Consider the following 24,919-nt stretch of genomic DNA (forward strand, 5'->3'; position numbering starts at 1 on the left):
CTGGTCTATACATACACATGCTGAACGCTGACTCCCAATATCAAAGGTCTAACATCAGCACGCATCGGCAACGAGCTACATGTCTCACTTCAACATAAGTACTTCATGACGACATTTATCTCATCAAACCATCTAATTCCACCACTACACTGCAGAACAGCAAAAGAAATATATAATCCTGTATCAATCATAATCCGTATCTAGCACTCACTACCAATCGGTCCTATCCCCGAGATAAACATGGATTAGCCCCATCAATTGCCCATGACGTCGTCACCAACTCCATCCAAATCAATTAACAAACAACACACCCCGAAGATAGTCATTTCTCCGCCTTAGGCGGGTACTCTTTTCCATCGCGCACCACCTTCGGCGCACAAGTGCAGCGCTCACTCTCCGGAACCGAGTCCAGAACGGAGGGGATATGCGCGCCGCAGCCCCACCAGGTGGCTTTGTCTGAATGCATTCATTAGGATCATAACTTGGCGGCGATATGCGATGGAAGGGACGTGCAACATACTGCAGTTCGAGCAGTTCACTTTCATGCACATTTTGAGAGAAGGTCGTGGTCTTGTTCTTGAATATGAGGGGTTGCGAGGGTAAATGGAAGTTGATGGAAGGAGATAAACTCAAGATAGAGGCGGATTTATAGCTCCTCAGACCCTTGCTTAGTCATGATGAATCGCCGACCGGAGTGATCCCCGAGAAACCCGACCGGTCTCTTGCGGGGAAGTTGAGTTGCGTGGGGGTTCAATGATGCAAGTTTGGTGTTTGGGACGGAGTATACGTGAAGATAGCATCAGGAAGGTATGTATATAGGGCTAAGTGGAGGTAGTGTGACGGTGGAGGGACCTTGGGGGAATTGGTGTCATAGTTACTACTTATAGAGTAAACTCCCACTTTGTGCTTTGCTTTAAACATGATGAGCGTAAATTCAGTATTCTACTGGGTACTCGTTATAAACAGAAGCATCAAAAAGGCACTGTCATAGATCGTCATATCTCATGAATCGGTCGTCCATCTACAACTTTCCCATTCTCTCTGCTGGAGCACAGCACGTGGCTGCTGGCTCAGGATGCAACGTCGACTTGTTGAATGACTGCGTCGAAGGCGGCACGTCCAATGCGGGATTCTTGGTGAAGAATCCGTCGGGCTTTAGCATGACGCTGACGCGCTCGACGGGCATGACGGGGAAATCTTCAATGCGAGGGTTATGCGTCAGGCCGAAGGCTGTCATGTTAGTTTTAGCCCTGCTGCCGACCGGCAATACACAAGAGAAGGATCACTTACTATGCCACAACACAATATCCTCATTCTCAACAGGATCCTTCCGCTGCACCCACTTCTCCACCCCCTCGCTCTCCCGGCTCTGGTTGGTGAATTCACCCGCCGCATACAGCTCGTCGTCCCGGTACTTCGTAATCCAGATGGGTTTGGTCGCGAAGCCGGCACGCTTGGCGCCGTACGACTTCGGGCTCGAGAGAAGCATCTGACTGGGCGAGGTCTGAAGCTTATATGCTATGGGCTTGTAGGTGATGGGGTTAATGTGGGAGTCATTGCGGATTTTGAACACGCGGTGACGGTTGATATCGGTGTTTGCTGTGCCGCTGGTACGGAGCACTGTCTGCTCGGTCGTGTATCCCACCAGGTAGGGGTTGTTTTCATCCTCCGGTAGTGGCACGCTATCTTCGTAGTAGACAGTGTTATTGAATCCGTCCAAGGCCGGGTCCATCCGGAAAGAGAACATGTGCTGGTGGAAAGGCGCCATGACGCCAGGGCCGACGTTGGTGCCCCAGGGAACGGTGGTACCGGGCTTCTCGTTGTCGAAGGGGACGGTAGATAGAATACCGGTGGCTCTGACTTCGAGCTCAATGTTAGCGGCTTGATCAAAGATGAAGGCGAAGATGTATTCGTAATTTGCGACAGTACAGATCATCTGCACTACTAGTTGGCGGTTGCGGACGACCGTGGCGGCGTTATTGCGGTAGTTGGTATGTTTGTGCTGCAGACCGTTATCTTGCTCATGAAGACAGATAACATTCTTCAGCAAAACGGGGTTTCCCTTTGAATCAGCCCGGTAGCCATCAAAGTACTTGATGTGGCCTAGACAGTCGCAGCCTAGGGAGAGTTGGTTTGCTGTGACACCGAAGCCTACGTCTCCCACATCGAATGCCTGCTTGCGGTGATAGGGTGCACGAGGATCTATAGCGCAAGATCAGTATGAGACTGGTCTGCTGGGGGCAGCTAAAAATGAAATAGTATAACTCTAGACTTACCACCGTACGGCACAGTCATCTCCGACATGGACAATCTGTAGAAGACATTCCGCTTATCATAAGTGAGATTGTAGATAACGAGACCCTCGCGGCTATTGAACCCAACGCGGAATCTCCACTTTTGCCACGAGACCACATTTCCGTCGACATTGAATGATGGGCCCTGGGGCTGTTGGACGATATAAGGCTTGAGGTCAGTGCGCAAGGGTTCCTGCAGCAGGTCATGCGCGTATTGGATGGTCTCAACCGGCTTCCAGGGCTGCGTTTCGGCGGTCTGCATATCAACTCCACCTGGCAGGTAGTCCATACGGACCAGCTCGCGCTTGTGAACGTCGAAGACAGGGGAGAACTTGCAAGGTACAGAGTAGTGGTTGTTCTCGGGATGGTCTGTAGCAACAATGTACATGTAGCACTGGAACAAGCGACGCGTCTCATTGGGATCATCAGTGCCGTAGATCCAGGGGTCATTGCAGACGGTGACACCTGGAGGCAGCTTCAATTTGGCGACCTCGGCCTGTACCGCGGGGTGAGAAAGACAGAGTTGCTCGACCTCTCCTAGTTCGTCCGGATCACCAGGTCCCTGTTGTGGTCAGAGACAATGTGAGGTAACGTAGATGAACGCCATGAGTCATACCTGAACATGCTTGGGCAGTTCCTTGGCCGAGATTATTGATCGGGAGTCGGCATTCAACAATGCTCTGCAGAAGGCCAGGGTGTCCATGCGGTGAAAAAGAACCAGCAGCAACCGAGTGGGCTTTGCGGGCAGGGGCTTGCCCAGCCGTTCTGCTTCAATGAACGGAACCACTTCACTCTTGATGGGTTCCTGGATATCAATCTTCTTGTACCGTAGAGGGACCCCGGGGAAGGCCGCCGCCAGAATCTTGGTGGCCAGGACGATTTCCGCCGGGGTGATAGAGTCGAAAGGGTGTGGTGAGACTGCCATGGTGTCTATATCCGGGGATCTGCCAAATAATCGAGACACTGCTGAAGTTGAAGGGAGGAATGAGGGACAGCAGAAGCTAGCAGCTATATAACTTTTTCCTCCCCGCCCAGATTGCCCAGATTACCCCGATTGGAGACACAGGCGGAGTTGCCATATCTTCCCTTTTGGGAATGTATTGGCCTCCGCTTCGTCAAAGGGGCCCCTGATTGGTCCGCACGACCGACCCGGCGTATCTTATACTGTATAGGGACTAGCTTGGGCGCCTTATCGGGGCCTTGCTTATCTCAGCTAACCACCAATCAGAATCTGGATAAACTTGGCGGTGAGGAAAAGAAACTTTCTTATGTAATTGATATTTATGCAAGGCCTCATACATTTTTGTGCTGTTCAATCAACAGTGCATTGACCAGTCACATTCTCCCTTTCCTGTTATGACACCATGAAAGCCGTGACCCCCAGCACCAAGCATGCCGTGACTCCAGTTACTACCCCTGCCCCAATTCGATCCGACGTGGTGATCGGGCGCAGTTCACTGGGATCTCGGGACGAATCTGACGTTTGTGTCCCTGCGGCGCTGTTCCCCTGGCTGGATCCTCCCGTGGTATGAGTGAGTGGACCAGGGTTGGCCTGCAGGAGGTTGGCCTGGACCACCTCTAAGGCGGCCATTTGCTGTCCCACGCCCACTGTGCCATCATAGGTTCCCGTGGTCCATTGCATCCCACAGTATGTGTCCGTCTTACCTCCCACACATTGGGCGGCGGCTGCCTTGGCTGTCGGTTGCAGGCGTGCCATAATGGTTTCGTAGGTGAAGGGAGCCAGTCGGGCAGTGTCAGCCATCCATCGTACCAGATAGGCCTTGAACGAGAATTGGTCTGTTTGGCAGGTCCCCACCGTTTCGCATGCGGCCTCGTAAAGGACGTTCTTGGAGCTCTCGTTCGTAGAGAGGAAGCTGTTCTGCGCCTGGAGAAGGCCGTTGACTCGTTCGCGCCACTTCTCGTCACCGTTGGTCTGCAGTCCCGTCAGTTGTATATCCTGTGCAGCAAGCAGGTCTTCAACTCACGTAGTTCCACATGTGTGCTGCCCCTAGCAGGAACACCCCGTTGTTATAAGTCCACTCAATATGATTCAGGTCAGTGCAGTTGTTCTCCTCGCTCGTCCCGTCGAACACATGGTACTCCGGCCCAATCAGTCCTACGTCCGTCACCCAATCCCAGACCTTATTTGCCCAGTCCGCATACGTAGCGTTGCCCGTATATCGTGCGAGTCGAGCCGCCATGTTGAAGAAACACCCGTTCGAGATTGAATTCCGGTACGTGTAACCGCTGTTGAACGTGTAAATCTGCCATTTTAATCCTCCTCCACACTTCTGCGTATTCCATCGCTGCGCTTGTTCATTGAAAACGGCCTGCGCGAGAGCTAACCACGACGGTTGATCGGCTGGCGGATTGGGGAAGTTTCGCTCGGCGGCACGCAGGGCAGCGAACGCCCAGAACGCCTGGTCATCATTTCCCTCCGTGCGCGTCTGGTTGGCGGGCATGAAGTCTTGGTTGGGACCGACCTGGTGGAGGATGGCTTGCGCGGTCAATTTGTTATACGTGGTGTCTCCGGTGTAGGCCCAGTAATTGACCAGGGTGCCAAAGAAGGCCCCCGCCTCCCACCAGTAGTATGGATCTGGAAGGTTTCCGGGAACATCGCCGGTGTTGTTGCCCGTATAGAAGCTGACTAGGTCCCAGGCGAGGTCGCTTGCGACGCTCTTTATGCTGTCTAGTTGACACCAAACAAATTTATTAGCCTCCAACAAAGGTTCAACATCTGGACAAGGTCCTTGAAACTCACCAGCATTCTGGAGATCAAGGTCGATCGCCAGGACCTGGAAGCAAGGGAGAGACCAAACAACACAGATGAGGAGTGACCGCCAAGGGCGAAGTTGCGGAATGTGCATCATCACACCGTACCCATCAAGCTGTTTGCAAAACGCGTGAAAAGACAAGAAAATTAGGAATGAAGGTTCAGGAAGAGAGAAAGAAAAGACGAGATTAGAGAGGAGGCGTGTTCCAGTGAATTCGAAACATTATGCTAAGACTGGCTGTGGAATAACACGAAACGGCATATGCAAGGGCCTTCTGCGGGCCGTAGCAAGGACCTCATTATTGCCAGTGAATGGATGCCACATTTGGAAACTCGAAGGCAGCAAAAACCAGTGCGTGACCAGACTGTCCTATTAATGTATCATCATTCGTGTTCTAATGCTTTGGCAGATTTGTAGTTGGGACCCAAGATAATTCCGGTCTATAGCAGTGGTTGGCGCGAATATCCTCCAGGTGTGATTGATGTCTGTCATCCGTGAAAAGAGTAGTACTCAGCGAGCTATTTTTAACCAAGCATCCGCATTGCAGTAGTGGCCATGTAAAGAGTGCCGGTTACTAATGCTCGGAAAATCCCAATGGAGTACTGATAATCATTTAAAAATAACATAATGAGGTGGATATAGACACATGATAGAAAATCATGGCATTAACATTACAATCACATCCATGTCGAGACACATGTGACATGGCACCATCACAGGCATATATATAGAGATGAGACATTTATACTATCATCACCATCTAGAACGAAGAATATGGCTCGCTCTACCAAAAGAGCATAACTCTCGTCTGCTGCCAAATACAACCCTTAAACAGGTGCAGCACACCCAAACGATGTAGCCACTGTACCACCAGGTCCGAACTCCTCGATCAAACCGATAATAGCAGCCCACATGCCCATACCGGAGCATGCCAATCCACCGCAGAAATAGAAGATACAGAAACAATTCACCACCCAGTGCTTCTTGAAACCACGAACGTATCGCTGCATGCCCGAATCATGGCGCGTTGTTACACCAGACGCAGGGTCATACCCTTCTCCCGGAAGTGCGGCGTCTTTCTGGCACCGGAATCCAACGTAGAGAACACCCGGGAGGGTGTAAGTGAAGTTGAGAATCAGGGCCGCGCCGACCATACTTGAGATTCCACTCAGGTTGGGAACGGCAGCGGCGATTACAAAGGCGATGATCCAGTAAATCGGGCCGAGGCCGTACCACAGCAAGCGGCCGCGTTTGGTGGAGATGTCGGGGAAGTTGAAGAGTTCCATGAAGACTTGTTGGTAGACAGATTTCATGCCGATGTTGAAGTAAAGAACTAAGCTGGTCAGCGGACGTTTGTTGTACATAATGAGAAACGAGGAACCGTACTGGAAGCGATAATAGTGGTCAAAAAGTAGACTATATTAACTGCCTCTTGTAGACCCTTGGGCTCGACAACGTTGTAGATGTTGGAGATGGAGTATTGACCGTAGAAGCTGTAGACCTGTGGTAACGTTAGCCTATTACCTGTTGTCATAGACATCAGGTGGGAAACCTTACAAAGGCACCGAAGAAAATGTAGACCAAACAGATAAACAATTGGGCACACAGCAATCCCTTCCAGAAGTCCCACGGACGGCGCATCTCAGCCAGGAAGGAGATGAACAAAATGGCGCCACCATAACTGTCTGTCGCAGGGTCAACTGAGCTATTCTCGAGCGCACAAAAGTTCAACTTCGATTACTCACAAACCATCTGGTCGACACCAGTGAACTGTCCCGAAAACCCAGTGGCCTGAATTTGGTATTGATTGGGTGGAGGTCCCGCAAAGACCTTGACAGGTTCTATGGCTTTGATCAAGGAGGACGAAGTGACGGCATCGTAGTCGATCCCAAACTTGCCGCCAGCGGCGACCATGCTGTTCTTCAATTAGCATATCCCGACAAGGTTAAAATAACCTGGAAAAACTAACATCATGATGAAATCCGCGATGTTCAACCAGACGGCGGCGTTGGTCAGCCATCCGAGACGTTGCAAGGACCGAATGCTGCCACAGACCATGCCGATAACCATCATAATGATCATGCAAGCTACGAAACAGATACTCTCATTGGTCAGCTGTGCCAGGATTTGGCCATTACCCAGAACCAGCACGGACACCGACATCAGCAGCTGCAGCGACTGTCCGATATTAACCAAATGACGACTCCACGCTCCAAAAACACGATAGTAGGTGTCACCAAAGTTGATCAATGGATAGCGCGTCGAGTCGAGCTCTAGAAACACCCTCCACAGAATCCAGCCACTGAAGCCGGCGAAGCAACCAAAAACAATGTACAAAGCCACGGCAGGACCGTATCCCACACTTGCAAAGACGAACCTAGATCACAGAGCCACTTGGTTAGAGGTGATGCGAGATGATGGTTGGTTTCGACAGCTTGAAAATCACTCACGGTGCGTTTGCCCAGCCCAGCACGTCGGTGGTGATCAGATAGAAGATGGTACCCCAACCGGCTGTTCGGAGGGCGCGAGAAGCATTTCTCCATTCCTCATCGCTAACAGCCAGGGACGAGTCCGAGGGCGTAGATGCGACCATGCGCTTTTCACCATCAATCTGCGGGCTATTCTGGGCACCATTCTTCTCACGGTCATGGTGGACGCCCTTGGAGAAACGGTTCTGGATGACCTTGCCGACGGTCAGAGGCCCACGCTCCAGCACGTACTGACGGTTCTCCTCCTCTTCCAGCTGACGCTCAATATTGGCCCAGTACATGTACTCCTCGAAGGTGACGTTCGGATCTAACCGAGCGCGAGCACCATCGGCACGTGGAACCATCTTCAGGTGGGTTTCTCTATCCTGTCCGTATGCTGGGAGAACTCCCAGCACTGGAGGGATCTCCGCCGGCTCGATTTCGGTAGCCATGGTAAAGCAAGGCGAACGACGAACACAATCGCCGGAAGAAAGAGAGAGTAGAGGACGAATTTGAGGGGTGTGCAAAGATCTAGAACTGGGGGAGGTGGGATCGGCGGAGCTTAAGAAGGACCAAACAGCAAGCACGCGACGGGGCGAGTCTACAAAGTACTAAATGGTAGTGGATGCCAGACCAGTCAAAGGGAGGCTGACGGGGAGATAACGCCCACAAGCTAATAGCCAAAAAAAAAAAAAAAAAACGAATGGAATTGGGAGAAGCGGGATTAACAGGCGGAATCCGATGGATCACTTTGGGCTAGTATCTACATTATCGCCGTCAGTATGAGCTGATCCAGTACTGGTTATCGATGCAATTTAATAAACGCCAGCGGCAGCGATGCTCGAGCGACGGTGGGCACCCATCCAGAAAGCCATTGACGGTCCATTGGAAAGTTAAACGGTCTGCATCCCCCCACTCCGAGAAGGCCACCACCACAAGCCAGAAACTTGATTGGCACAACGAGGACTTCTGGAGCATCTGTAGAAGGTCCGAAGGAGGGGTGGCGTCTTGAGTTAGCTGGTTAGGGGGAGATAACACAGCAGATAACCGTGGGCTGCACGAACGGCTTGCCACGAACCAGGCGACTCCACTGTCGGCACGCTCGTTTACTCGGAGAGTTGCAAGACTAGACCAGGGTCACAGGCTTGCTGCGGCTGGAGTCGGATGCTAATGAGCTTAGTGAAAAAACCTGATATGATGAGGGAGAAGAAGAGGATGGTCATGAGTGTGATTTCCTGGCTGAAGCACGTTATCGCGCCCAATGAGACCTGACCATAATTATTGTCTGCAGGTCAACCATTGGATCGCAAAATTCGATCTGGAGCACCGTCTGATACACCGTAAGCCAATGTTGGCCGAGGGAAGAGCAGGTGGTGTGGGTGGTCGGTTGTGGATGCGCACATATCGGACCAAAGGCCATTTTCGTAACGGGCTGTGGGAAGATAAGGGCGACCCCCGCGGCCAGTAAACCGAATATCATTACCATAATCCATAAGTAACCCAATCAATGAAAGTGAACGGATGACAAGGGGAAGACAGGATTGAAATTGCCGACGGAGAACCGAGTGGATGGGGACAGCGGCCATGCGACCGCTGTACTAGCGTCCCATCAATTTTACCGAATTTCATGGACCAATTCCCCTTACACAATAGATCTGTCTGGCTGCAACGCTCTTACATATGGAATGTTTGGTTCCAGCCACAGCGGCACGTAACCCAAAAGAATGTCGCTTATTACTTACATAGTAGTGCCTAACAGTAGTACTACCAAGTATGGTAGCGCGGAGACGGTCTCGGGGGTCACCGAATGGATGAACCAGGAATGGGTGACCAGGGCAAGAGAAATTAGTGAAAAAAAAAATTTGCCGCATCGACTAGACTAGCCGGAAACCCGGAGGCCCTGTGCACACGGGCTTATCAAAAGGACTCCCTCTATATCAGTATCGAGGCCAGTCCGTCCCATGGACAGCATGACCACTCAGTGGCTCTAAGCCCCATCCGCTCGTTGCTTGGCCTGTTGCTTGTTTCCCAAGCACGAAGCTTGGCCTCCGCATCGGCTCCAACGATGTAAAAAGTGGATATCTAGTCCACTACGCAGAATAAGTGTGCCTTTGGTACAGACCTCGCACTTCGTTGTGGCAATCTCAGAGAAATCCTCCCGGGTTCCATTGATCGGAATCGCCGTGGTGTGGTACTTGACCGTGGGGATCAAACTTTCAGCTGAAGCTTACGGAAGACCGGAGTTTGGTGGAAATGGGAGCAAAAAATTGCAGGTGGCAGGGGAGGAAAGTGAGACAAGACGCTGCAGTCTGGGGTCTGGAGTAAAAGCAACCAATCTTTTTTGGGTGGGTGGCGGTGGATGCCGGGTGGCAGCATGAACAATGGTCCCCCTATCAGAGAGTCCAGCCTGGCATAAGTGGGTGGGGATAATATGGCGTTGGATGGAGAGGACTGAAGGATTAGTCCAACCAGACCAACTAATTGCCGGCTCGGGCATGCTACTAAGCAATTAGCAAATTACTCTCCAGGGTTTCCTGGTCGGGTGGAACCGCCTGTAGCATCACAATAGTTTACTATTAGACGATATAATGCAACTGGTGTAACCCCAATATGCAGCACCGGACAGGCAGTCAAATTTCTTCCCGCTTTTCGATACGTAGAACCGCAGGATCCCGGTCGCATGGCAAATTAATGCTTTGTAGTACGCTGACCGCAATCATGGTGAAGCAATTGGTTGGTTATCTGGCGCAAATTTAGAATCGGGGGTTACTAACTAACCAACCAACCTTCCCCTCTCCCTCCACCATCTCTTGATCAGGTGAAGGGTATTCTGGTGTGACTTCGGAGGCCTGAAAAAGTACAATGAGACTTTTACATCAAGTAATGGAAGGTGGAAGGTGAAAATCCGACAATATCCCTAGAACGAATTTGGCGGGTGAGGGAGCTGGGATGAGTGCAGAATAGTTGGGGGACGGGAAGCCGCCAACCCCATCAACCCGAGCGCCGAGAACTTGCCGGGTCTCACAGCTCTTGTCTGAAACACACCTAATCTTCTCACACTGTTGATCATACTTGTTTGAAAGTAAGAGTAACTAGTAGCATGAGGCTCGTCCTTTGTTGTGACTTATTAGACATGGGTGTCTTAAACAGCACATTGCAATATGTACTATTCTGGTCTGCGCTCAATGTTGGTAATTCCAACAGTTCGATCGGCGACAGCATCGACCCGTACTTACTCCGTATTTCACACATCTTATGACCTCTCACAATCTGTGTCATGCTATCAAATTTCTCAAAACTATTTGATTGATATGGCGTATTATCAATCAACATAAATATCATAACATAAAATATGTTTTCTCCTTAGCTGTCCTTTGTGCTTGTTGTTCGTAATATTGCATATGCTGGTTTATTATATATTTCAATGAATCCTACTACATACAGGTAGTATTAACTTGGTAGACAGTAGTAATTACATAATTTGAATTTTTTTGTCTCCAGTCCACGGTAGTATCTGTAGTCTAGATATAAATAACTATATACTTGTATCTCTATTCTCTATCTCTCTGGGCTCGCTATTTCTCATGTTATCTCCATGTTAAACTCCTATCACAGGTAGTAGATTCTATCCCATGCAAGATTAAGAAGTCGGAGTAGATCTTGCATAAACAGCTAGTTTTTTTTTGCCCCAGTAGTCCAATGAGCACCCCTCGCATTATTTCAATATAATCAGACACAGTGTCTTCCAGTTTGAATATTAAATGACTGCACGAGACACGCTGTAGTCAAGTATAACTTGAAATACAGTAGATTATTAATAAATGTTAGATAACATTCTTCAGGATTCATGTCCCAAGGACTCAAACAATACATAACCATACACACTGCTATGCATAAGATAATTAGCACTGGTTGATAGTTGCAAGCAGCATGTCCTGCGGAGCTTCTTCTGCAGAGTATATTATACTAAAAATCTGATTACTGCAGATTATCTGTTGACTGTCTATTCTCTGATATTCTCATACATGCCCTACAATAATCATCGCCTAAAAAATTGACGTAATATTAAGGCCTGTATCTCTCGTCCCCTGGTTGACTAGACACAATATATTGTTCTTAGTATACTGGTTAGCGTGTTGATAATCAATCCACTACTCTCTGCTGGCCCCGCTGGACTTCCCAAGCTTTGTGTTACAAGAATACTGGTTGGAAGAAGTGAAGTTACGCCCATGCCAGATAAGGCACTAGTGGACAGGATTACACCAGATATGGGTAGTGGTTGGGTTATGTTATTTTTATAGTGGAATTTTGCCTGTGAAAGTATAGCAGTCTCTTCGCCTAAATGCGAGTCAGATAGGATGAAGCTATATAATAAACTGATAATGGCTTTTGTTTGCTAGGGTTGGTAAGCTGCTGTTGATATTGGCCTTTCTCATTCGAGCGGTCGTATCTAACGGCCACGCAGATCTGGTGGCAGCAAGTACTGCCGGCAAAACGAGACGAGAAATGCCTGAGAATTGTGTATCTTACAGTGACCTGCAAGTTGCCAACACCACCCAACGGAACCATACGCAGGGGCTGTTCGCATGTTCTCAGTGCATTGTCATAATACCGTATTTATATCGTAGCTGTTTCATAAAGGTTATCAACAATGTTCATGAGTAATGATAATAATAACCCCAAGCATGGACAAGCTTCCTGAGCTTCATATCCTTTGCCTAAGACCCAGTCAGCTAGATACAGTAAGAAGGCCAGGTCTCTTACCAGAAAGTCTAACAGCTCAGCGGTCATCAATGTATCATCTTCCATCCAGCTATGATGTCTATCGGTGATAGACTCGTCAGAAACAGTTTGGGCGCGATCAAAATCGATCCAGAGGACTCTATCTGTTTCTGGCTGAACCATTATATTGCGAGGGTATGGATCACAATGGCAAATTCCAGCCTCATGGATTTGCTGAATGATGCTCAGAAGTGCTGCGGCACGGTCTTCCGTATATGTCTCAAGGCCTATTTGTTTCAAATGTGGAAAAAACTCCAGTAGGATGGCGTTTGGGCGATGTTTATCCTTCAGAAATTTGTTCAAGTGAGGTTGCCATTGCATTGGATCTAATTGATCGATCACCCCATAAAAGTCCGGGACAATCCCTTGCTGGCATAACCCTCGCTCCTTCAGACGAACATATGCAACGCTCTCGCAGATATACGGGTCAATTTATCTGTAAATGGGATGCCATGGTTGCTTCTCAATGGCATAATACTAAGGCTGTCAAGGACAATTTGACCAATGATGTAGATGACGTGGTTCTGGAGTAGATGCACTTACCACCTTCATGAGACATAGTCGTCCTTGTAAAGATACCTGGAAGACGCTAGACGTTTGTGACTCCTTCACGCACCTGATAAAACCAAGGTCGCTTAGATTGAGCATGATGAAGGGGAAGACGACGGTGTTGGTTGTTGATGTTGGTGAACCCAGTGTCATTCAAACTCCCCCCCCTGCGGTTCTTTCATTATGTGTAAGAGGCTTGGCAACCGTGTAACTACCGAGTGTTATTATCAAGTATTTGAAAATAAGAATACGCACAACTTCTCATATAGAGTCCAACATATTGTAGTTATTTTTAATTTCAGTCACCAATCGGCAGCATAATAAACAGCTAGCGGGAAGATATCTGTTCTACTATATGGCCCCACAGTAGTGCACTAGATATGTAGTCTTTTTAGAATTATCTCATAAATCCCCGAGTCTCTCAGTATTCTATTAAATAAATGCAACAAAATAAATATAAACAGAAAAGTGGCAGAGTTCCTTAAAATTTCTCAATAAACACATATAATAAAGTAGTAAATAGAATACTGTATAAATTCTCAGGAAGAATCAATATCTAGAAGATATTTACCACTCTAATGGTAATTCTTCTTATTCTTATATAGATAAACATAGGCTGATGCCTCATAAAACCTCAGCTTAGAATCTGTATCTTTATAATGTGATCTTATTCCAAATTTGGGTTATATATCTAAAATTCATCCAAATAGCGTCACGAAACAGCTCCGGGTACGCATTCCAGGTACTTTCCGCCGCACCATTGGCAAGAAGACTAGGATATACAGCAGTACAGCTGATGGCTGCACAGAATCAGGATCAAGGCAGAAACCGTGAAACCTATTCCCCAATACCTTTGTTATGATCAACGTAGAAGGGCTCATTCGATACCCGACAACTTTGCGAGCCCCTCCGCCGCATGCTTCCCCAACCCTTCCAAATTCCCCATCCCCATCATCTCCAGTACGGTAATGTCAAAGCCGAACGCCTGTCTCCACCAGCTGCGCATCTCCACACCCACCAATGAGTCCATGCCCAGCTGCGACAGCGGCAGCGAAGTATTCAAGTCCTCGCCCGTCTTTAGCAAGAAGTTGAACAGCTTATTCCCGATTTCTCTTGCTAACAAACTAGCGCTTTCCCCGGCCCTCAATATATACGGGTCAGATTTTGCCCGGGCGAGGAAGGCCTGCAGACTATCACCGTCGGAACTGACATCGAGTACGTTAGTCTTCGCGACGGAATTATGGTATAACGCCATACGGCGATCCGTTCTCCAAAACACGCGACTCTCGGGTCTGCTGAGGGGGACGGATGTGCGAAGACCAAGGATAAAATTATTTTTGTCTACAAATCCTAGACCGTCGTTGACATCATTGGCCGCGTTGGGGATCACGGAGAAAGAGATCGTGGCCAGTACGGCCTCGAGAAGCTCGGACTCGGTAAGATGGTGCGCACCCGTCTGCTTCAGGCGCTGGAGCAGGGCGTCGTCCTCCGCCACGTAGCCGATGTCCTGGACTGCGCCGATATCGACCGCGGAGGCGGCTAGTCCCAGTCTGGTCCGGTACTGGACGAAGGCGTCCAGGAAAGTGTTTGCTCCGGCGTAGTTGGCCTGGCCAGGCAGGCCCAGCACACCGGACGTGGACGAGAAGAGCACGAAGAAGTCGAGGGTGATCCCGGCGGCCTGGGTGGCGTTGTGGAGGTGCCATGTTCCTTGGATCTTGGGCGCAACCGCGGTGTTCCATTCGGCCAGAGTCATGTGGGGGAACGCTTGGTCTCGGAGGACCATGGACAGTTGGAGTACATCTTTCAGGTTGGGTGCTTGCTGGATGGCTCGTTTGACATCACCTTCGTTGGTGACACTGCCCTGGACGAGTCGAACGTCGCATCCCATGCTCTCGAGCTCCCGGACGAAGTCATTATCGTTCGGACCCTGGCCCGCGCTTCGGGAAAGGAAGACCAGACGGCGGGCCTTATGCTCCACGAGACGCCGCGATACGGCCCGTCCAAGACCACCGAGGCCACCGATCATGAGGTAGGATGCGGTGCTGTCCAAGTCGAGGTCCGTGGTAGTTTTCACTAATGTCGGGTCGATCTTGGGGCTGCCATCATCGTTTCGCAAGAGGATGACCAGTTTGCCGAGATGGGTTCCTTGTTGCATGTGTCGGAACGCATCCTCCATAGCCGTGGCATCGAATGTCGTAATGGGCCTGATTGGTGTGATATGACCGGCTCGGAAGTACGTCATGATCAGTTCGAGAAGTCTGTTTTCATGAAAATCGGTCTAGTTAGCGTCCCCTGGTTCATTGCTATGTCGGGGACTTAACGTACCGTTTGCACTCGGATGGCCGCTTGTCTCGCAGCAGGTCCAAGTAAAAGCAGGAATACGTGCGACTGCCCAGGAAGCGGCCCATGTCGAGCCGAGCAGCCCCAAGCATGTCACGCTTGCCGATGTCCACCATCTTCCCGAACTCAGCAAGGCAAAGCCAGGTCGCGTGCAACAGCTCGCCGGAGAGGGAGTTCAGAGCCAGATCGACTCCCTGGCCTTGGGTTTCGCGCATCACACCTTCCACAAAGCTTGAGTCATGGGAGTTGAAGATGCGATTTCTCGGCAACCCATATGTTTCCATCAGGTACTGTACCTTCTCCTCACTGCCTACCGTGGCATAAATGGTGGCACCTGCCATGCGGGCCAGCTGGATGGCGGCGATCCCCACGCCACCGCATGCACTGTGGATCAGGATCGACTTGGCTGGAAGTCAGCATTGCGGCCCCCTGGCCTGACACGGATGGGGCGGACTTACCTGTCCTTCCTGTAATCCGCCCAGATCGAACATCGAGTAGATGGCGGTAGCGAACACGACCGGCATGGTTGCTGCGTCTTCGAAGGAGAGGTCCGAGGGGATCTTCGCACAGAGCTTCTCGGAGGCAATAGCATGGGTCGCGAAAGTGCCATCTTCGCGCAGCATGACCCGGTCTCCGGGACACAGCCGCTTGACGTCGGGGCCCACATGGCGAACGATTCCGCTGGCCTCGACTCCCAGGCCATTGTCGGGAAACGGAACCACAGCCAATGCGCCCAAGACATCCTGACGGAGGAGGTTAGTAAGTAACCCATCAGGCATGCATGGTGGAGAGGGTCACGTTCTTACTTTGAAGTTCAGGCCGGCTGCGAAGATCTCCACCTCGATTTCGTCCCCAGCCAGGGGTCTTCCTTTCGAAGCCTTCCAGTGCAAAGAGCTTAGTCGGCTGGGCTTCTCCATGTCAAGAGCGACCCAGTCGTCTGGCTCGGTCACAACGGCGAGGTCATCCTTGAGCGAGAAGGGGAAGATCCGTCCCACAGAGACGGTCCCACCCACAATGGTATACTCATAATCCGGGTTCAAGGATTCGTCCTTCGCTCGGGCATGGAATTTGGCATAGACGTCGATAATCTTGTCCAGCGATGAAAGAATGTCATCTACTTCACACGTCGCAAAGTCCACCAGCATCTCTGAGCGAATGGAGCGTGCGGCGCCGATGACCTGGGCAAACCGGGGGTCGGGGCATTGGACTTGAGAGAGATGCGTGATCCACAGCAGACCCGACTCCCCAACGGTATTCAAAAGGTGCTGGAAGGCTGCGAAACGAGCCGCATCGATGTCTTCAAAGAATGGGCGAGTGCAGTCGAGGAGGGAGATGATGTCCTGGGACTGGGGCAGTTCGTCCCCGAGCCGGAATGTCTGCACCTCGTAGCCTCGGTTGTTAAGTCGGTGCGACAAGGAGTCCGCATAGCTGTCATCACTGGGGTCACAGAGCAGACTGACAGTTCTCTTTTGGTCTGTACCATCATCGACCCGTGGCTTGGCCACCATGATGGCGTTCAGCTGATGCGGCTGCTCGCCGTCAAGCACCACCGCATCCAAGCCGGCGAAACCGGCGCCTTTCAGCTCCAACTCCCAGCGAGCCGGGGATACACAAGGCTCGTCCGGTCTTCCATCCGGCCCACCGTACCACCAGCCCGCCAGCGTGCCGAAGATGAAGTTGGGCCACTTGGAGGGGGAGTTCAGCTCGTGAAGGAGCAGTCGTCCGTTCGGGTCGAGAAGCTTGTGGACATTTCGGAGGGTTTCACCGAGGTAGTTTGTTGCATGCAGAACGTTGGTCGCGAGGATCAGATCGTACTTCTCCCCATCGAACCCCTGCTCGGACGGGTCTTTGCTGATGTCCAGGGTGCGATACTCAATGTTGCTCTCCCCACTGAACCGCTCCTTGGCCGTCACAAAGAAGCCCGAGGAAATATCCGTGTACGTGTACTTGGAGAAAAGGGAGGGTGTGGAGCTGGTGCCAGTCGAGTCGGGCAGGCGTAGCAGCTTCAGAATGCTCGCCGTCGTCGCGCCCGTCCCGGCTCCGATCTCCAGGATTCGCAGGTTGGCTTAGTATGGGCTAGGTATTGGATGAATTGGGACCGGTCACACGCGTCGGTGACGACATAGAGCTTATACAAGGTGTCATCCGCGAGAAGGATATCGAGGGCCTCTGTTTCTCCGGTGAAGAGCGCCGCGATGTTGGTGGCTACTTTCTGGAGGCCGATGGCGCAGTCGACGACGGGAGTCTCGGACAGGTGTTGCACCAGTCGCTCGATTCTCTCCACAAGGGCCTCATCCTCAAGGGCGAGGAAGGTGGACCATTTTTCGTCAAGCCGCATTGCTTCCACCTGGCGGTTCATCCAGTCGCGATACAGGGGCATATGCGCCACCGGCGTGCTAACATCTTTGATGCGCCGACTGCCGTAGATCATACCTAGCCGAGCCAGCTCGTCCAAAGCCGGCGTGTACAGATGCCGAGGAAACGACGGCTTGATCAGCGTGGTGGCGTCCAAGAAGTCGATATGCGGTCCCCATGTCAGGCGGGCGGTGGTTTCAAGGCCGTCGGTCTTTCCTGCCTCGCCGGCCTCTTCGAGAGGCGAAAGCTTCAAGCCTTCCATGTGCATGACAATGGTACCATCTGCGATGCATTGCTGGACCTGCCCAATCACTTCCCCGGTGCCTTTGACACACGTGGCTGAGGCGGACACCTGCAGGTCATCTACCCTGGTGGGGGTTTGCCGGACTATCACCCGGTCGATCTTGGTGGGCACTCGTCGGTATGCCTTGGCGTCCACAGTGCCCAGGAGGCCAGCAAGAGGAGCCGCCTGAATACAGGCGTCAATGATAGTGGGATGGAGGTGATAGTACGTTTCATCTCCCGCTTGGTCCGTGGTCACCTTCGCTGTTGCCAACCTCTCCTGAGTGCCCGTTTCAATATTGGTCAGGCGCTTGAACATCGGCCCGAAGTTCAAGCCGGCACGGTCCATGAGGTCGTAGTACTTCTTAGATTGCAACTTTCGCGGCAGGGGATCCCTGAGGGCGGCCGTCTGCGTCTGCCCTTCCTCCGCCGCCGTCCCCGAGGCCTGACCAGTGCAGTGCTTGGTCCACGTCTGGCCGTTGTACGAGGCGATGGTAAACTCCCACCATTGACTATCTAGCGAATCGGTTAGCCGATGGGGATGGAAGGTCGTCACTACCTCAGTGGGTGTTCCCTCGCGCAGCACTAGGGCCGAACTGATCACCACGCCTCGCAAGGTGTAGCTCCTCTGTGATCCGCTGATCTGTCGGATTGCCTCTCCGATCATTGACAGATAGCCCGCACACGGCAGAATAATATCCACCTCGACTTTGTGATCTCGCAGCCAGCCAGAGTCCTCAACCCGCATCATGTTTCTCCAGCTCGGCTCCAGATCAGTGCCGAGCAGCTGACGATCGCCGAGAAGCGGATGGCTGGCAAACTGGCGGAATCTCCAGTCGCGCGAGATGCGGGACTCGCGCCAGTAGTCGACCCCATGGTCCCAGGGGTACCGAGGCAGTCCGGGCAAGCAGGATCCCGAGGGGTAGAGGGCATTCAGACTGACCGGAAAGTTCAGCTGGAAGAGCTTTCCGAGCGCTGTGAGGAACGACTCCACGCAATTCTCACCGCGGCTCATCGCCGCGATGTACGGGGCCGAGTTCGAAGACGCCCGAGCAGTCAGGATCTGTCTCACGGGCCCTGCGAGCGCGGCATGTGGTCCGATCTCCAGGAAGGCGACATTGTCGACATGATCAAGGAGCTCGGAGACCGCGGCCCGGAAAAGCACGGGAGATTCCAGGTTGCGTTGCCAGTAGGCCGCGTCCAGGGGCAGATCCTGTTCCTGCTTGCCGGTGACGCTGGAGAAGAACAGCTTCCCGGGTCGCCTCCCAACCAGGTCGCGGCCGATAGTGGTTGAGTAGTTGGTTCCGACCTCGCGCATGTGGTAGGAATGATAGGCCTTATCAACTTTGAGAAGCCGAGCCGTGACCGTGGGATGCTCCTTTTTGATCCGTGCAACCGCGGCTTGCACCTCCTGGGTGTCTCCGGAGAGAGTGACGCTCTTGGGGGAATTCTCACAGGCGACTACAACAGTGGGAGGTGAGAGAAAGCTCTGGACCTCCTCCCAGCATAGCCCTATTGCCGCCATGGCGCCAGGGCGGGTTTGCCCTGCAGCGGCCAGACCTCGCTGCCAGGCCGCAATGATGGCCTCCCGCGCGGTCAAGGCTCCCGCAGCGTAGGCAGCTCCAATCTCTCCGCTACTGTGGCCAACCACCGCCGCCGGGGTGACTCCGACTGCGGCGAAGAGATCCACCAAGCCGATTTGGACGGCTGTGCAAAGGGGCTGCGAGAGCTCGGCCGTCTGGACTCGGGACGTCAGGGCCGGCTTGAGGAGCTCTTCCTCCAATCGCCACTCGGGACCGTTCGGGGCTGCTTTCAGGTATTTGTCCAGCGCCCGGATAGTGTTCTGGAACGAAAAGTCGGAGCGCAGGAGGAGGTCCCGTCCCATGCGTGCCCATTGTGCGCCTTGACCGGTGAAGACCATGGCGAGGCTGGGCGCGGAGGTGGGAACCTTCCGGCCGGGCGATGGGGTGACAATTCGGTCTGGACCGGCAATCAGGAAGGATCGATGCGGGAGATGCTCTCGGCGGGTAGCTAGGGTGTAGGCCAGATCACACAGCTGGTCCTAGTGTTGCGGGACCCAGTTCTCGAAGGTTTCGGTCATCCGTTGCAGCGATCCAGCCACGCTGGCGGAGAGAAGCAGCAGCTGGGGGCCGGCAAGGAAATCGTCCGGCGTCGGGTTTGGAATCTGGAAGCTACGAGCAGAGTCGAGGATTAGATGCGCGTTGGATCCTCCCACGCCAAACGAGTTGATGCTGACCCGCTCCCATCGCGATTCCGGCCACGGCGTTGGGTCGAGGGGCACCGTTAGTTTGCAGGCCTCGAATGGGATCTTCGGGTTGGGGGCAGTGAATTTGATATTGGGAGGGATGATGCGATTCTCCAAGGCGAGGACACCCTTTATTAGGGATGTTAGCCCGGACGCGCCCTCGGAATGGCCTAGGTTGGGCTTGACCGATCCAATATACACGCCTGCATCGCCAAAGACCCGCGCAACGGCCAGCGTTTCGACCGGGTCGCCTGTCGGGGTGCCCGTGCCGTGGCACTCGACGAAGGCTGTCTCGGCCATGTTCGTAATGCCAGCAGCCCGGTACGCTTTCCGGATCAGAGCCTCCTGGCTGTCGGTGCTGGGGTGGGCGATGCCCGGTGTTTTCCCATCGCTGTTGGACATGACGGACCGGATCACCGCCCGGATGGGATTCCCGTCGCGAAGGGCTGCGGCCAGAGGCTTGACGAACACGGCGGTGATGGCCTCGCCTCTCGCGTAGCCGTTCGCATCCGCCGAGAAGGTCTTGCAGGACCCGTCGGGGGACAGAACCCCCTTCTCGGTCATAAACGCCGTCCCGGCTGGCGCAAAGATCAAGCTCGACCCCCCAACGACAGCGGCGTCGCAGTCCCCTCGTTGGAGGGCTAGACACGCTTCATTTAGCCCCACTAACGCAGATGAGCACGCGGTGCGGATGGTTATACTGTGCTATGTCAGTAACCCTATCCTCTTTGGGGAAGAGAAAGGAGTAGGGGAAGAAGGCATGACATACCTGGGCCCGCGCAGGTCCATTTCATATGAGACCCGATTCGACAGCATGAAGTCACTATATCCATCCACCCGGTTCATGCCATTTTGCTGGGGGTCTTTGTTTTGCAACTCCAGCCAGTCCTCCCCGTAACACCCCATGTAGCAGCCAATGGGCTGGGCACGGAAGTTGACTTCCCCCGCGTCGTCGAAACACTCTCTCACCACCTCCAACATCTGGCGCTGCTGAGGATCGGCGGCCTCTAGCTCAGCCCGACTGAGTGAGAAGCGGGACGCATCCAGCGCACCGAGCTTGATGCTCTCGTCGAGGAAATAGCCGTACTCGGTCACCACCGTGCCTGGTCGCTTGGATGGGGAGTGGAAGGCCGATACATTGTATCGTGACTCAGGGACCCGTGACCGCGCATCGCCTTTGGCTATCAAGAAGTCCCAGAGGGCTTGCGGACTCCCCAGTCCACCGGGGAGTCGAAGGGCCATTCCACATATCGCGATGGGGGAGAATGTCGTACTAGCATCATTAACCTGGCCCCCGGTATTAGGAGCAGAGCCAGAAAGACCATTTTCACGGGATGGCATTTTGAAATATAAGAAACAAACGCTCACTGCTAAGATGTTGAGTTTCTAGCCCTGACATTATGAAGCCTGCGTTGCGAGAGACGGGACTTTATATGCCCGGCAGGTTGCCTTTTCCCTTACCAACTTTCTCTGGTTGTGAGATAGATGTTATGATCGAAAGACGTCAGACTTGTCCTCTTCGCCAATCTACTCTCGTTATCTTGCATGACTCCTAGCCTAACTGAATTGGCCCCCAATTCTCGTTGATAGTAGAGTTTGATTGAGATCAGTCGTACGTCTTCAATCCTTTTTGTAATCCAGAGACAATCTTACAGTACAAAGGAAAAAGGGACTAATGAAAATGTAGACACCTGTAGTATTTTGTACATGTCCAGCCGCAGTGGTGCATGGTGCACCAGGAAACGGAGTTTATCATGTTTCACCACTAGTACTGCATGAATGCCGTGATATTTTAGTGTCGAGTATGATCTAGACTGTTACCCCTCTCCTAACACTATGTAAGTCCGATCAGTATAGCCGCACGGGACTCGTCTCCTCTCAGTGGTGACGACACACCATGAACAGGACCTGAGGCGAGCCCACATGGATCAAAATCCGAGCAATTCTGAGAGGTACGTTAAGAGAGGTTTGGAGTATCTTGAGGAGCGCTCTACAGAAGCAGCAACAAAAGCAATAATGAAATGAACAAACGGAAGTAAAAGAGTGAGTTGAATTGAGCTATCTAGGAGAGCAAAATAAAGCAACATGAAGAGGTGTTTTGTGGGCAGTCCGAGCGCAGTATATGACTAGCCTACATGAATGCCTTGACACGGCCCCCTAGGCGAAGGAGTGTGCGAGGAGGTGTTAAATAAAATTATAGATATTTTTTAGATAAGCAATCTTTCGCATATTAAGTATTATTTTCTGGATGCTGTGGGGGGGTAGTTAATAGGATTATTTCTAGCAGAATCTGGAAGTTACAGAACTTTTTCTGATCTAATAGTTTGGTAAGGCTGTCTGCAGGGTTACTAGTACCTATAATATATTAGATTAATATAATATCTATTTTAATTAAGTCTGCTATAAATAGATAGTAGTTATCTAGCTATCTAGTAGACTGTATATATATACTGTAATTAAGAATCTGTAGTAAATTAGTAGTATTACTGAATAAGAATATTTTACTGTTATCTGATATCTTGAGATTAAATATCTGTGTTAATTTCTTGATATACAGGATATCTTTAATAATAGTATTATATGTGCAGTATTCTGTAATAATAAAGAAAAATATAATAATACTTTATTTATTTGATAACCAGATAATAAGTCTGTCTGTATAGAAGATAACATACTTTTCTATTAATTTACTATCTTTATGATTAGTATAGATAATATTCATGTAAATTTTAATCTTTTTAATATAATTAACTACTAGGGTGATTTTATAGGAAGTAGTATTTATATATATGCTTTAAGATCTTTATATTTATTATAATTAGAGTATATATATGCCTCTGCAGGCAGAATATAATATGATATAAATTAAATCTGGTTTTAATAGTTAGCCAGTTTAATCTGCTTATAAGACTTTGATATTTATTAATATTAATTTTTTTAATTAATATTACAGTACAATCTGTTTTTGTATAGATGGATATTATAAAGACAGTAATATCTGAGTAGGATTATATACTTACAGTAGTAAGATATTTTTTTATATAAATAAGCTGCCTGAGTAAGATACTGTTTATTTTATAATTATATAAAATATTATAATCAAGCAAGACTTTTGGTTTGTCTAGTTTCTTAAATCTGAATATTTTATTAAGATAATGTTTTATTAAAATTAGGTCTGTTTATTTAAAGCTAGTAATAATAGAATTATTTATATAGATAATAAGTTATATTTTATTATTTTTATATATACATGGATTCTCTGGCAGGGATTTAAAGCTGATTTTCTGTAACTTTTTATTAAAGATATAGTATTACAGATACGCTGCCTGCCGCAGTCTGTAGAAAGCTATTTTAAGTAAGTATATTTATTTAAAGAGACTTTTATAGAATCTAGTTAGTTATTTTATATAGACCTGTTTGTCTTTTATCTGAGTATATAAATAAATAAAGATAATATTATATTACTTCTAGCGGAGGTCCTTTATTATTATATTAATTATAAATATTTTGAGGGCAATCTTGCTTGCTACTGGAGTAAAGAATTTAGTATAGTTAATACTAGATATCTGGTGGTTACTATAAACCACTTATCAAGTATAAAATTATATAATAATCTTTTCTGTATTAATCTTCAGGTTAAATATCTATTTATCTAAGATTACGCGGGTGCTAGTAGGGTGGTTGATTATTTTATATATATTTATTAATTTAATTTTATTAATCTATATAGTTATAACTGTTTTTTAATATAGAGTAAGCAAAGATAAGATGGCTTCTGTATAGATACTTAGTATGTTGATCTTATATTATTTAAAAATAAATAGAAAAAACAGATTAGACTTTTATTTCAGTACAGTTATTTATTTATTTTCTAACCACGAAGGGCTTTTTTCTTTTATAATTTATTAAAATTATCTCAGTACAGTGACTGTAGCAGCAGGAAATTCAGATTCAGTAAATCAGAAGTTGTATTTTATATATTTAGTAGATAATACTTTATAATTATAAGAATTCTTTATTAAATAAATCAGATTAGTAGATGTAGGGAAGGCAGGTATAATAAATTCAGCTAATATAGATATAGTCTCTATTTTTTTATATATAAGATTAGCAGTGTTATCTTATACAGGAAGAGTTTTATTATTATTAATTATATTCTTTATATTTTACATGATTATTTTATCGAAATCAATCCCGGTACTTTGTATTAGTATAATTAAATCTTTAAAAATAGATATAGATACTGTAGTTACTTTACCAGGGTCTTCATAGTTATTCTTATATATATATTCTTTATAAAATATTATATTTCTTGACTATTTGACCTTGTTTAAATCAGGATATTATACTAGATAAATATAATTATGATTTCTGTTAAATCTGATAAAGTAGCCAGTATCAGCGCGGGGGCTTATCTTTCTGAAAATAATATGATTCTCTGCAGGTATATATTAGTAATAATAGTATTTAAATATATTATATATATAAAAACTCAAGTAAGGCATTAGAATTCAGGAGATTATAGTATAATCTGTATAGATAAATAAGTATTTCTTTGATCTTATTTCCTGCAGGGATTAGGTGGTTGAGGATCTGTATAATAAGTCTTATAATAAATAGTCAGAGAATTACAGGCAAATCTGAATCAAAGATTATAATTTTATTTATTTAATTAAGTAAATTATTATAGTACTCAGCAAGGCCGTTTACCTCAGGTATTTAAAGAGATAATATAATAATATAAATTTCTTGATCTTCGTGATATATCTATTCTTTAAATTTATTAAACTTATAGTTTTTATTAAGATA

At 49.2% G+C, this 24,919-nt stretch overlaps 6 protein-coding genes across 6 annotated transcripts; all 6 read right to left on the minus strand.

Moving 5' to 3' along the window:
• Positions 1 to 121: 121 nt before the first annotated feature.
• Positions 122 to 600, minus strand: BO87DRAFT_378661 (uncharacterized protein). Its single transcript, XM_025623851.1, has 2 exons — positions 521 to 600; positions 122 to 456 (listed from the first exon to the last, which is right to left on the minus strand). Exons 1-2 carry the CDS (start codon positions 549 to 551, stop codon positions 323 to 325), a joined length of 165 nt encoding a protein of 54 aa, XP_025477502.1. The 5' UTR covers positions 552 to 600; the 3' UTR covers positions 122 to 322.
• Positions 601 to 903: 303 nt separating this feature from the next.
• On the minus strand, positions 904 to 3,277 carry BO87DRAFT_363974 (copper amine oxidase). Its single transcript, XM_025621719.1, has 4 exons — positions 2,911 to 3,277; positions 2,277 to 2,856; positions 1,291 to 2,202; positions 904 to 1,230 (listed from the first exon to the last, which is right to left on the minus strand). Exons 1-4 carry the CDS (start codon positions 3,217 to 3,219, stop codon positions 1,022 to 1,024), a joined length of 2,010 nt encoding a protein of 669 aa, XP_025477503.1. The 5' UTR covers positions 3,220 to 3,277; the 3' UTR covers positions 904 to 1,021.
• A 362-nt stretch (positions 3,278 to 3,639) lies between these two features.
• On the minus strand, positions 3,640 to 5,267 carry BO87DRAFT_408608 (glycoside hydrolase family 76 protein). The gene is made up of 3 exons (XM_025626168.1): positions 5,056 to 5,267; positions 4,280 to 4,983; positions 3,640 to 4,227 (listed from the first exon to the last, which is right to left on the minus strand). Exons 1-3 carry the CDS (start codon positions 5,162 to 5,164, stop codon positions 3,649 to 3,651), a joined length of 1,392 nt encoding a protein of 463 aa, XP_025477504.1. The 5' UTR covers positions 5,165 to 5,267; the 3' UTR covers positions 3,640 to 3,648.
• A 628-nt stretch (positions 5,268 to 5,895) lies between these two features.
• On the minus strand, positions 5,896 to 7,988 carry BO87DRAFT_314110 (putative amino acid transporter; the record flags this gene model as incomplete). Its single annotated transcript, XM_025619642.1, has 6 exons — positions 5,896 to 6,401; positions 6,455 to 6,569; positions 6,626 to 6,753; positions 6,814 to 6,983; positions 7,038 to 7,445; positions 7,519 to 7,988. 6 exons carry the CDS (start codon positions 7,986 to 7,988, stop codon positions 5,896 to 5,898), a joined length of 1,797 nt encoding a protein of 598 aa, XP_025477505.1.
• Positions 7,989 to 11,986: 3,998 nt separating this feature from the next.
• On the minus strand, positions 11,987 to 12,966 carry BO87DRAFT_441517 (uncharacterized protein; the record flags this gene model as incomplete). Its single annotated transcript, XM_025628010.1, has 3 exons — positions 11,987 to 12,046; positions 12,301 to 12,729; positions 12,862 to 12,966. The coding sequence occupies 3 exons, from the start codon at positions 12,964 to 12,966 to the stop codon at positions 11,987 to 11,989; spliced, it is 594 nt and encodes a 197-aa protein (XP_025477506.1).
• Positions 12,967 to 13,744: 778 nt separating this feature from the next.
• On the minus strand, positions 13,745 to 21,560 carry BO87DRAFT_417822 (type I polyketide synthase; the record flags this gene model as incomplete). The annotated part of the gene is made up of 7 exons (XM_025626841.1): positions 20,880 to 21,560; positions 19,967 to 20,810; positions 17,314 to 19,900; positions 16,014 to 17,272; positions 15,666 to 15,950; positions 15,193 to 15,608; positions 13,745 to 15,125 (listed from the first exon to the last, which is right to left on the minus strand). The coding sequence occupies exons 1-7, from the start codon at positions 21,449 to 21,451 to the stop codon at positions 13,745 to 13,747; spliced, it is 7,344 nt and encodes a 2,447-aa protein (XP_025477507.1). The 5' UTR covers positions 21,452 to 21,560.
• Between the last annotated feature and the right edge of the window lie 3,359 nt (positions 21,561 to 24,919).

The sequence above is a fragment of the Aspergillus neoniger genome, assembly GCF_003184625.1.
Source record: "Aspergillus neoniger CBS 115656 unplaced genomic scaffold BO87scaffold_26, whole genome shotgun sequence".
In the NCBI taxonomy this organism is placed as follows: Eukaryota; Fungi; Ascomycota; class Eurotiomycetes; order Eurotiales; family Aspergillaceae; genus Aspergillus; species Aspergillus neoniger.

Coding starts and splice junctions, on each gene's coding strand:
- BO87DRAFT_378661 (XM_025623851.1), bottom strand. CDS start 551: ATGTGCATGAAAGTGAACTGCTCGAACTGCA. Junction 457..520: donor AGTGAACTGCTCGAACTGCA/GTATGTTGCACG, acceptor GAATGCATTCAG/ACAAAGCCACCTGGTGGGGC.
- BO87DRAFT_363974 (XM_025621719.1), bottom strand. CDS start 3,219: ATGGCAGTCTCACCACACCCTTTCGACTCTATCACCCCGGCGGAAATC. Junction 2,857..2,910: donor AACTGCCCAAGCATGTTCAG/GTATGACTCATG, acceptor TGACCACAACAG/GGACCTGGTGATCCGGACGA. Junction 2,203..2,276: donor GATGACTGTGCCGTACGGTG/GTAAGTCTAGAG, acceptor CTTGCGCTATAG/ATCCTCGTGCACCCTATCAC.
- BO87DRAFT_408608 (XM_025626168.1), bottom strand. CDS start 5,164: ATGATGCACATTCCGCAACTTCGCCCTTGGCGGTCACTCCTCATCTGT. Junction 4,984..5,055: donor CCTTGATCTCCAGAATGCTG/GTGAGTTTCAAG, acceptor GGTGTCAACTAG/ACAGCATAAAGAGCGTCGCA. Junction 4,228..4,279: donor CAGCACACATGTGGAACTAC/GTGAGTTGAAGA, acceptor ACGGGACTGCAG/ACCAACGGTGACGAGAAGTG.